At 39.1% G+C, this 12923-nt stretch overlaps 1 protein-coding gene and 1 long non-coding RNA gene across 2 annotated transcripts; both read left to right on the top strand.

Annotated features, from left to right (window-relative positions):
* Positions 1-2553: 2553 nt before the first annotated feature.
* On the top strand, positions 2554-3323 carry LOC149986741 (uncharacterized). The gene is made up of 2 exons (XR_016499716.1): positions 2554-2672; positions 2910-3323. It is a non-coding gene; the product is annotated as an uncharacterized LOC149986741 (long non-coding RNA).
* Positions 3324-6538: 3215 nt separating this feature from the next.
* Positions 6539-10662, top strand: LOC112274348 (zinc-finger homeodomain protein 1). The gene is made up of 2 exons (XM_024503770.3): positions 6539-7328; positions 8514-10662. The coding sequence occupies exon 2, from the start codon at positions 8839-8841 to the stop codon at positions 9859-9861; it is 1023 nt and encodes a 340-aa protein (XP_024359538.1). The 5' UTR covers positions 6539-7328; positions 8514-8838; the 3' UTR covers positions 9862-10662.
* Positions 10663-12923: the final 2261 nt, after the last annotated feature.

Consider the following 12923-nt stretch of genomic DNA (forward strand, 5'->3'; position numbering starts at 1 on the left):
GCGACCCCACGCTGGAGAAACCTTGGTGACGTGGCGAACCCACTCAGCCTACGCGGTCACGAGAGTCGGATCCACGTCGGCGCGGTATTAGGGTTTAGTATCGGTGTCTGCGGGAACGGAGTGTGGAATGGCGGAGAACCATTTTGAGAACATGTGCTGCGCTTTGGGAACAGTAAACACATGAACTCCACCTCCATGTGCTTCCTTTTGTTTTCCTTTTTTTAATGAATCTCTCCTTTTTGTCTTTTGTTTTTTTTATTGAAACATGTGATTGGGAATGTGTGTTTTCTAAAGTGTCCTTGAACTTCTACTTTTGGTGCCAATATATATATATATATATATATAGAGAGAGATATTTAATAAATAAATAAGTAAATAAATATATCATTTGAAATAAAGAAGAAAGATTCTACATTATCTCATTTGTAATGAAAGGTAGAAGATTTTACATTAATCAAATACATCAAAGTATATTTGTAGAAAAATCAAGTTGAATGATACATATATATTCATCTCTGCTTATGTTTGTGTGTGTGAGCTTACAAGCATTAAATACATAAAATAATGAAATATGATTCAAAAAACTTGCAAATATATTCATTTTTTATTTGTTTCATGTGGGATTGTTAGTGACTTGGACAAGAATTAAGCATCAATTTGACTACGTTGATAAGATTTTGTAGACTTTGGAATAATTCTTTCCAAGATTTGAGATTACAAATTAATTTGATTGTCCACCAATTATTTTGGGGCATCTTTTGCAATGGGTACTTCAATTTACGGTCAACTCACTTGATGCAATTATGGGCTTTCCAAATGGTAGGTAGAATCATACTTACAAATATTTTAAATTTTTATAATACTTCTGGAAGCTTATTCTTTATGAAAGAAAAAATATTAGAGCAATTTGAGGACGGATGATTTATTATCGATGCAAGCAAACTGAAGCACTGAATTTTTCTTCTCTTTTAAAAAAAAAAAAAAAAACAAAACAAAACAAAACAAAAAACAAAAAAAACAAAACAAAACAAAAATAAAACCACACTTTATCATCATTAAACTCCAAAAGCCACATTCAATTAGCAAAAATCCAACAAATCATGAAAACAAAAATCCTCCAAACATAATTCTGATTAAATAATTGTAACTATCTCTTAAAATTGAAATCGGAAAAATTAATATACTTTATCTTCACTTTCTAAGGCTTAATATTTTCAGGATAACCAATACCAACAAAGAATAACATTAAACAACTCATTACATTTGAAACCAAGGAATCTCCACCTGAATAATAATGTAACTCTAGTAATGTAAAAGTGACGCCACGTCAGCCAAGGATGAGGTGGGTTCTAGAATGCCACATCAGCACTACGACAAAAGCTGAGCTGGACACGTGGATAATATGGATTGGTTTTCCAATCCATTCTCAAAAGCGAGCTTCTTAATGGGCTTTAGAAACTTAAGTTGAGGCCCCTCTAGTGGAGCTTGATTGGCTGAGGGCAAAAAAAATTAAAAAATTAAAAAGATATTTGATCGATGCTGTCGCGCAAGTGGGGGTATATTTTATGAGACCTGTAACTTTAATGAAATAAAGTAAAACTGAAGCTTTTCCAGAAAAATCGTAATTCAACGCTGTTGAGTGTTTTCATGTGTATCAATTATTTTTCAGGCCATTATTGTGAAACAAGCCATTATTGTGTCTGATCTTAATTTGGATTCTCGAGATTAATTATATGAGAGAATACTCCTTTAGGATGATTAATAGATTATAACACACGTATATATATATATTTATTGAAGTTTTATAGTGTATGTATGTAGATGTGAATATATAGATAGATAGACACTTATTTAAAAAGTTCGATTGATTGATTATTTATTGTGGTGATAGGTAAATGGGTGATGCATGAATGCTAGGAAGCAATTGTTGAAACTGATCTCAAGAATGGAAAGTCTCTGAAGGAAGTTCAAGTTATTGGTTGAATACATTCTTTTTCAATATTAAGAATCCAAAATGCATTAATAAGGTTTCGGAAATTATTCAATTTTTTGAATAGATTTTTTAATTTTTTAAATTTTTAATTGTCATAAAGGTCCATTGTTTGTATTAATATACATATACATACACTATGCATATACAATTGATACTATATACGTATGCACTATCCATCATTAATTAAAACTAAGACTTTGTCAATTTTTGAAGTTTTTTTTTAATATTTTTTTTAATTGTCCAAAAATTAACGTCAAAGATTAAAAATTCTCAAACCAAAGGACACACACACACGCACACACACACACACACATATATATATATATATATATATATATATATATTAAATGAAATATATGAATTTAAAAGAAAAATTCAATCAAAATTTTGTGCAAAGTTGTAAAAAAATTGACAATTATTAGTTTATTTCTTTACATATTTTTTAACTAAGAGATAATTTGTGTCTTCCTAAGATAAGGTTCTTCTTGCATAGTATTCTGTAAGAGGAAGAAACAACACCAAATGACAATATTTAGGGTTAAGAATCTAAATTCTTAACTGGCCCAAAGAATATGAGTGGTGATACTCTACTTAGTTGTTGCACTTGTCATTCACATGCCCTACATTTAAGGATGTAGTAGCTTGATGAGGAATCCCTAATGAGGAGCCTGTAGAATATGTATATCAATTAAGAACAGGGTTTTGTTTAACAAATTTATTTAAGCTTACAAATGTATCTAATGTATTTATTTTAATAATAATAATAATAATAATAATAATAATTTCACTGATGTCAAAATCAAAACGCTGTAAGGATTTTTTTTTTAAAAAAATACCAATAAAGTAAAAATAATAATAACATTGTATCAAATAAAACGCTCTTATTTAGTGTCACATACATGCCTTTTTGATGCAGAGGTTAAATTTTCTCAGCATCAAAAATTTGAAACCACATTCTGAAAAGGAGAAGGAGGAGAAAAGAAATCACGTCATACACATACACAAACTTATGTTTGACACAAAAGTGTGTTTGTAAGTAAAATTTCCATAGCAGAGTCCTCATACAAGGGATAGCACATGTATTGATAAGTTGTAACAACAAACTTGATGCAATATCTTTGTTGATAACACTGCAAAAACATTCATGCCTATCATAGGATATTATTAGTACCCAACAGAAGAAAGTGCAAAGAATATCATTAGTTTCTTTCCACTAAAGACAGTGAGTTTATTAAATTAAACATACAAATGAGTATAAAAAAATCCATTCAAAATTGTAATTTTACTGGGTAGCTATTCATCTTTTCATTTCTACTCATGCTTTTAAAGTTACGAGTGACCATTTTCCAACTACATAATCAATTTCAGTATTGAGCCATTTTTTTCTGTCTTTCCATTTTTTTTAGAAAAAATAAACAATCATTGATAATAAACAAGTAAATGAATGAATATACCCATAAAAATAAAATCAAAAATAAAATCAATTTAAGTGATAATACTCATTCCTAACAATCATATCATATTTTGGTTTAAATCGCATGCTCATTATCTAATCTTATTGATTCAGTCAACTTGATTCATGTTCACATTCTTATTTTCATGAGGAGAAAATCAATAGCTTTTATACCCATCGCACAACACTCTTTTCATCTTTCTGGATTTCATGAATTTATTTACAGTATGATATGTAACTAATGAAGAAAATTTCTTAATTTAAATCAAGAAATGTCCGTTTAAAATGTAATTCTATGAAACACCACAAAACTCCAAGTATTTTTCTGAAGGAACTATTTATAAGCATCATTTGTTTTCTTAGTAGAAACCAGACAGTACAACAACTATAACTTAGTACTATACAAAAAATCAAATTTAAATAATGAATAAGATTAAAACCACCTAAAATGTCGAATATCCATTTCGTACATGATGTTATGAAAATTAGAGTCTAGGATACTAAAATTGCGGTTATATTAATTATATTTAATAAGAATTAAAAACTTCAAAAAATATGTCAAAGTGGATAGTAGTAGCAGTAATAAAATTGTGGTTGCATTAGCCATATATATATATATATATATATATATATAATATTACAAATATAATGTAATTATATATTTATTCATAAAATTACCATGTGTTTATAATGAATGTGTGATTTGAGCCACTATTATTGGTCAAGCAAACAAATCATCTTACTATCACTTGAGTAAGAAAATTATTGCATATGACATTTCTTCAGAAAATGAAGTTTCTTGCAATCACATGATTATGTTGACAAAATTATACTTATAAAAAACTTGTACAAAAAATAATATATATACATATTCATGTGTTTTAACTAGGTACACACTTATATAAGTATACTTATAAGTGTAAATTTAATAATACTATTTCAATTGAATAACATTATAATAATTTATTAAAACTTAAATACATAATAAACTTAATAATGGACCATACATTAATAATACAAGTTGCATATGTACATTAAAGATTCTTTCAAAAGCAAGTGAATCTATCTAGATCCCATCATTACAGCTATGCGTAGAAATAAAGAAAAGAGAATATATAAATATATAAATATAAATATATATATATATATATAGACTTTTACAGATGTTCATTAATTAATTTTTTTATTTGTGTGATGTGAGTGTGTATCATAATGAGGCACAATATTAATATTTATTATCAATAAGTTTCTCACTTGATGTTAGTAGTTTGATGACTTTGCCACCTTCACAAGCCTTTTTGCACCCTCGTTTGAGAATGAAAGTGTTCACTTTTTAAATATAACTAATTGCCTGAACGAACCCCATTTGGCCTGTTCTGTCTGTTTCTTTCCCATGGATGACAACCGCAACAGGATGGATGAAAAAGAGATAACGAATGATGTATATGGATGTAGAATCCAAGGGATGAACGGAGATCCAGTGGATGGATGAAGGTATGAATTTCAATGGATGGATTGTACACACAAGTGCTTACACCTCTCTTTCTCTTGCTCATTTGATGTGCACCCTGCACCACCTGATTTCCCTGCTTAATACCCATTCGACAATCCCCTTTTAATTCCCCCACTTGCTTTTATTCATTTGTTTCTTTATTTGGCATTCTCATCCTCAAATGTGTTGGGTTCATCCCTGAGAGTGTGCCGTTTCTCATCCCCACCTGTTCATCCATCCACATGAAGACCACAAATGAGAGTTGGATGGGTGTTGCATGCAAAAACAACGAAGAACCCTAGCTGTTGGAAGGGTAGTAGTAGTAGTAGTGAAGTAGTATTAGTATTAGTAGGCTTAGGGGTAGTTTAACTATTACTTTAATGTTGTATATAGAGTAAAATAGATATTGCAACAATGAGTGGTGGGATGAATCACATGTGGTTTGGAGTGAGGTTGTGGGCATGCTCTTTTTTTGGTTTAGCTTTTTCCTGGTGCTAAGTACACAAAAAAAAATCACACGAATAAAAAATGAGAAATAAATAAGTATTATAACAAAACAATACACTGATACGAACAGGAGAGGAGGAGGAGGAGGAGGGGTAGAGCCCGAGATGTGCGACTGCCCGGCCCCTCTGCAACACAGATGGATGGATGAATGAAAAAGAAGAGTGGCCCTCAAGGCATTTGCCAAAAGCCTGTGGGAGCTCACATCACCATCATCACCCTCACAGAAGGTAAAAAAATGACACACTCTGATAAATGGATGAATTTAATCCACAACAATTCATCCACATTCATTCATATTGTAAATAAAATTGGACTAGGGGGTTGTACGAGGTGTGAATAACATCCCTACCGAACTGAAAGGGACTTTCGCAGACAAGCTCCCTTTTGGGAGGAGGGGGGGATGGATGAGGATGAGGACCTTACAATTGCGTCTTTGTTTCATTCATCCATGGAACATTCATCCACCTTCCCCTCCCCCCCCAACTTATTGGGCTTTACCTAACCTAGGAAGAATAATTGTCAATAACTGCTCCCCCCCTCGGACGGACATGCACCCAGAAATAATAATAATAATAATAATAAAATCTAAACGTGGGCAACTCCCTGTTTTTTAGTATAAAAGCTTCACACTCCATGAAGCGCCCCACATCGAAACCGAAGACGCACATGGTGATTAGTGGAGGATTAGTGGAGATGATCTAACACTTGGCTGTGAAAAAATGCAAGGGGGCGGGTGTGAGTTGGACCATGACCTGCTGGGCCGGTCACCGACCAGTCTGACTGACCTCCAGGTAACCAAAGAGTACAGACGTGAAGAGACCCCCCGCCCCACCCGGCCTCCATCACCAGCGCTGGACAACCCGGCCCGGCCCGACCCGGTCTGGGCAACGCCAGGAGCAATAATACGGGGAAGCAGAAGCGTGAGTGAGCGAGAGCCTGAGCCTGAGCATGGCAGGCGGAGATGGAGGTAATCACCACGACGAGGATGCGGGAGAAAGAAAGAGAATGTCTCTTACGGTTGGGGGAGTATTATTATCTAAAATTTATTGTTATATAATGATAATTATAATTGGGGTATTCAGTAAACCGGAGTATTATTGCAAAGAAGAAGAAAAGAGGAAGTAATCGTGTGTCGCGTTAAATTAGTTGCGCATGCGGCTTGCCGCATTCTAGATCGGGTTGGTTTGCTGTTGCATCCATTGCCGTCTGGCTCCCGAAAAGGTAACCCCCGTCTTCCTGGCAGCAGCAATTCGTGGTGGTCGATGCGTCCACTGGGAATAGCTGCGGTGGCTTTTCCATGGATCGTCAGCGTCCGTCGATTAAATATCTGTGGGGTTAGAGAGGAAATTTTGGATTTGGGCTCTCTTAGGGGACTGGGAGAGGGAGAGGAAGAGATTGAGAGAGAGAGAGAGCACTTGGCTGACGAGCCACGGTAGAAAATTATTGGAAGGGAGGTGCTTTCTTTCTGTATTCAATGTCCTTCTGTCACTACCCCCTCCTGGGTTGTGGTTGGAAGTGATCAATTCCAGAACTGGGTGATGATGCCCTACGACCGGAGTGATAGGCAGTGGAGAGCGAAAGCAAAAATATTGCAAAGAAAGAAAACTAAAAACAAAAAACAAGTTAAACAGAAGGAAATCGATTGTGTACGCGTCGCTGGACGTTGTCGTCATCGTCATACGCAGCAGTGGTGATTGTTGCGTGAGGGCTTTTACATTTTTTCAAGTCTGTGTTTTGCATGATGCGGGTTCTGCCAGTGTGACAGAATTATAGTTTCACTTGAGGGGGTTGATTGATCGAGCCCGCGGAAGTGGAGGGAGGGAGCCGAGGATTGGAGTACCTAGCGCAGGGCAGGAAAATTGGGTTTCTGTGCGCCTGGCCAGGTTTGATGAGCTTTGCTACCCTGTCTGCTTGCTTGGCAAATTTAATCAGCATGGTACTTGTAGAGGGGTGTAGACAGGGTGTAGAGATGGGGCTTCTGCGGGGTACACAGTATTATACCTTAGGCACAGGGTCGGGGAGTGTCTTTGGTTACAGGCGCGTGGTTTTGTAGGTTGCCTGTACGATATCCTTGCCTTAGTACCAGTATGAGGGTGAGATTTCACAGTGGTGATTTTACCCTCCCCTCCAAGCTTCGCCCAGAATTTTCTATTCTCCCTCCCGACGCTTGTGGCCGGATCCAGGTCCGACAGCTCTGTCCGGGAGGGGGTGGACTTTGATGAGCTCTGATGATTCTTAGATTCTGTCTAAAGTGGAGGTGGGATTACTGATGCGTGTTGGGTCGTGAGGAAGAAGGAAACATCACCAGGGAGACAGTGAGAAGCGGGAGAGTACACGCCTTGACACAGTTCTCTGCTTCTGCAACTGTTCATATTTTGTTGGTTGCCTACTTTTAGAACGAGGATAGATTTTGTTTTGATTTTTTTTTTTTTTTTTTTTTTTTTTTTTGTAGTGCGATCCCCTGCAGGTGTGTGACAAACGAGAGAGAGAGAGAGAGAGCGAGAGAGAGAAAGAGAGCGCTCGAGGGAGCAGGAAAGGTTAACAGTGCGGGTAGGCTCGCATGTAAAATCGCACTTGGCTTTCAGATGACAGTTTTTTGATTACTGTAAGTGGTCGTAAGCTGCTACTGTTGTGTGACTCTGTCTCGAGCTCTGCACATCACTTACAGATCGAGCGCCTCGTGTAACTCAGCCTGGTCTTACAATCCTTGCTTTGATTTGCTGAGCCAATCTTCCTCGCTCGTGTCTGCACATCTCAACTGCATTTCCTGCTTCAAGCAGATGAAGTGATTCAAGTGTGTTTAATGCCTTGCACCTGCGGAGGAGCTTCGCGCTTAGCATGTGAAGTGTCCTGGAGACTTTACTTACAGTTTACGAGCGTTTCGAAGACAAAGTGTGATTGTCGGTGTAGGGAGGACAGGACCTGGGACTGTTGTCTCACTGGAAGGACCCTAGAGTTTTTGGCTTGTCTTAGGTTATTACTCTAATTGTTTTCGAGAAGTTCAGTGTCAGTATTTGTCGACCTCGTGTTATCCCGACTAATTCTTGAAAGTGTGAAGGAGTGTCTAGATAGAATGCATTGGGAGAAGAGCTACTGCTGCTGCAGATTGGGGTTTTAGTGCGGGAGCTAGCGGAGTAAGGGACGAGTTGCAGAGTGACCTGAGAGATAGTGGCCTTGAGGCAAAGCCTGCACCGTCTGAAAGAGGGGCATGGTCAGCTCATATCTGCGCAATAACAACGACGACTGGGTTTACAATCCCGAAGATTTGCTCACCTACCGTGTGGAGAAGGCATTGGACGACGTAGAAAGGTGTGCAAAAGAAGTAAGGTCATATGGTGGTGGGAGAATTAGGAAGCCGGGACGGCGGAAAAAGGCAGCGCAGGTCATAGTGCGATGGATTTGGGGTCTGGCCGTGACGGCACCGATCAACAGCAACAGCAGCAGCGAGGTCCGCATCAAACTCAGCAGCAACAACAGCAACTACCTCAACCCCAGCCACTCGCATCGTTGCCTACCTCTATTCCCTTGCTACTGCCGCCGGCGCTGGCCGTATCCAACTACCACCCCACTCCAGTTTCAGTGCAGCCGCAGCACCAACAGCATCATGAGATGCCAGGTGCTGCGAAGCCGAAGCTGCTGAATACTCCAAGCGGCAACGGAGGCTCGGTGCAATCCAAGAGCGACCATGTAGCCGCAGATCAGGCTCGCGAGATCGTACGTCAAGCAGTGCAGGTTGCGGGTGCAGCCTCAGAATCGGCATCCGCGAAGCTGTCAAATGTGAAGAAGGGTGCCTTCCGGTACCGGGAGTGCCAAAAGAACCATGCAGCCAGCATTGGTGGACACGCCCTCGATGGTTGCGGGGAGTTTATGCCCGGTGGCCAAGAAGGTACGGTGGGCGCGCTCCGGTGCGCGGCCTGCGACTGCCACCGGAACTTCCATCGTCGAGAAGTCGAAGGCGAAGTTCTGTGCGAGTGTAAGCGCAAGCCGAAGCCTGGTATGCAACTGGGTGCAGGGATTGTCACACCCCACCAGCTGCCCGGCGGGACCAACACATCTACCCCAATGGGAGCTCTGGCGCTCCCGCCCAGCGCTGGCGCTATGACACCGTTGACGACGGCTGCATTGAGCGCTGGCGGTCTCACCGACAGCGACGAGCAAGACGACGGTCTTGGTAACAGTGCCGGTGGCATGATGATATCCATGAGGTCCCCCTCTGCGATCAAGAAGCGATTCCGGACGAAATTTTCGACAGAGCAAAAGGATCAGATGTGTGCGTTTGCAGAGGAGCTCGGTTGGCGCATCCAGAAACACGACGAAGCGGCCGTGCAGGAGTTCTGCACGACGGTCGGCGTCAAGCGGCATGTCTTGAAGGTGTGGATGCATAACAACAAGCACACTGTAGGAAAAAAGCCGTAACCTTCATGACATCTGCAATTCTTGGCAAAGTAGATGCACCTCTTCATTTTTCTCAGATGTACCTTGATCAACTACGATCCACGCTTCTCCTCCCATGCGGTTGACAAGTCTTTATGCTCAACGACACTCCAAATTCTGCTTACTAAGTATCAACCGCCTGCGACATCTTGAGCTTTCACAATCTGCCATGCCGCTATGCATGGCACAGTTGCCGCCTGAGTTCTCAGGAGCCTTGTTAGTTAAAGAATTTGGTCCACAATAAGATCGGTGGTTGTTTTTCATTCGAATCATTTTGGATGAAGCGTGGATCACTCAGCAGAACTTCCATAGCTGTCGAGCTAGAGTACTTGTTCAATTGAAACGCCCTGCTGCGTCACTGCTCGGCCAGCTCACGAAGACGATAATGACCCCTGTTTGTAAAGTACTAGAGATTAGCTTCGATTTCGTTGGCTCAAGTGTAGCACTGGTAGATCAAAAGTACTGTGGGAGTAATTGATAGACTGCTACAATTTCTAGATTAGTTAACATTGAATCACATAAGAGAGATGTAGTAGCAGCAGCTTGGATTTCATTTCGGTCGATTGCATTGCCAGCATTGGCATCGAAGTCGACATGTTCTAGAGCCCGCTCCTGCGGAGCTGTGAGTGACCCACGTGATGCCATATCAGCAACAACGACGCAGCACAATGTTGTCCCAGAGGATCATATCGGGAATCTGGGCTTCATTGTCACATTGTAACGTGGTTGTCAGAATACTCTCTCCATTTATTTATACCTATGATATTATTTCTTCTTGCTCAATTCCCCCGCCCTTTGAAATACGTTTGATTCATTCTTGCCAGTTTTGAGATGTGCATGCGAGACCTCATGAATTTCATTGTGAACGGCGAATAGTGTCAACAGTAAGTTTAATTACCTATTAAAACACATGTCTAGGATCCAGCCGGCGGAGAGGGAACACAAAATTGAGAGAGCGAGACTGTCATCACGTATAGATCATTCATCGAAGTTAAAAAGACCGTTGTATTTCTAGTGCTGCAACCATGACGGGTCTCTGATCAACCCCTGTTTCTTTTTATGCACACCACACCTGGCATTCGCCCCGAGAAACTGAACTGGCGCTGAACTTGGGTGTTAACTGGTCACCTTGATTTAGATCATTACCTGCGGCAGTTCCAAGCAGCAGATTTACTGCCATCCAAATTAGCCTGTGATCTTCACTCGTTGCACGCGGCCTTGGACACGATCCTGTTGTGTACCGATGCAGTCCCAGATCTTCCATTCCCCCCCCCCCCCCGATTTCACCCACATTCGAAACGTGCTTTCGCGCCCGCAGCTTCGTGCCTGAGATCTCCCAGGTCGGCATAAAACTACACGCTTCGTTTGTCGTGGACACGGATCAACAAAGTTCCTGTTCAGCAAGCAGTGATTGCAACCGAGCAGGGTCGCCGTTGACTCGAGATCGCTCCACGAACTGCACAGAGTCTCGATCCAAGAAGCGCGAAAATATCCGAACCTTATTGTTAAAGTCCATGTGTGCCTCGGATAACCTGCGTCGATCGATGCTGCGGAGCCTCAAATTGAGCATCGTTGAATGGAGGAGACGAAAGCTCCTGAGCGCAGACCGGTCGATTATTACACCGATCTCGACGAATGCTGGCCTCGATTGCCGCACAAAAACGGCAGTGCGTTGAATTCGGAGGCCGTGGAAGCGCGATTTTGGACGGATCTGCAAAAGCAACAAGTTCGCCGCATCGATCTCTCGACCTAACAGTAGTAGCAGAAGTAGAAGCAGCTCCTCCACCCCACCCCCACCCCACCGACCGATCCCTCCCCTTTGTCTTGCTACACCCCCCGCCCCCACGCTTTCCTTCTTGGGGGGATGGATGGATGAATAAATAGATACATTAATGGATGAATGTTCATGGATGGATGATTTGTGGATGGATGAGGGAATGGATGCGTCATGTTTCGGTTCTTTCGGATGAATACATACTTTCATCCAACAAACTCTTCTGCCCAAGAACCTGTTGTCCTCTTATTTTTGCTTTATTTATTTAATTTTTTTATTTTGAAAATCATATTCTTATTATTTATTTAATTATTATTATTATATTTTAAGGTGCTCATTTAGATAATTGCGGATGCTTATAAAGTTATGCTATGCAATAATCTTGTTTCTAACAAATTTTTGTGACCTTTTTGAAATAGACTTATTCTTGCAAAAGAAAAGTTCAATAAATACTTTTTTGATTTTTTTTTCTAAGAGATTTCAGTTGTTAGATGTAAGCCTTCTAAAGTATTAAATATCGGTTATTTTATCATATATGTATCTCAAACTACATTGGGTCCTCCTATCATTTTTGATGAATGCAAGTAGCTCTTTGAAATGATTTTCATAATTTTCACACAATAAAATAAAATTGTGTGTATTATTCTGCTTACACGTCAATGTATTAGTAAGCAACTTTCATGCCCCTTTTTGAAATTATCAATTTGAATTTGATTCAACAAGTCCTCTACTTAAACTCTTTTTCAAATCTTTTTCTACTTTTGTTGTGTACTATATATATATATATATATACATATATACACTACAAATCTAATTTAAAGCCAATTATTTATTCTTATTCTAATATACAATGTAACATTTAAATATTACGGATTTAGTACAAGATTCTTAATTTGCTGTACACAATAATTTTCAGTCAATAAAGAAACTCATAATTTTTTATTAAGAATATTCACAAAATTTATTTTAAGTAGTTGAGAAATAATTTAATATACACCTTTACCAAAGAAAATAGCATACTAAAAATAAAATTTGTTTTATAGTTCAAAATATAAGGCAACCAACAAATTAAAGTTCAATTTCTTGTTGTCAAAAATCAATAAGGTATTGTTTCTATTCTCTTAATCTAAATCCTTATCAATAAAAATATCAACTATTTTTATTTACAAGGAGAGTTTTTTTTTTTTTTTTTTTTTTTTTTTCCCTTAATACTTTAAAAAAATTAAATAAAAACACAAGAGTGCTAACTAAAAGTTATGTGGGTTTTGAA

The sequence above is a fragment of the Physcomitrium patens genome, chromosome 21, assembly GCF_059467195.1.
Source record: "Physcomitrium patens ecotype Gransden chromosome 21, ASM5946719v1, whole genome shotgun sequence".
In the NCBI taxonomy this organism is placed as follows: Eukaryota; Viridiplantae; Streptophyta; class Bryopsida; order Funariales; family Funariaceae; genus Physcomitrium; species Physcomitrium patens.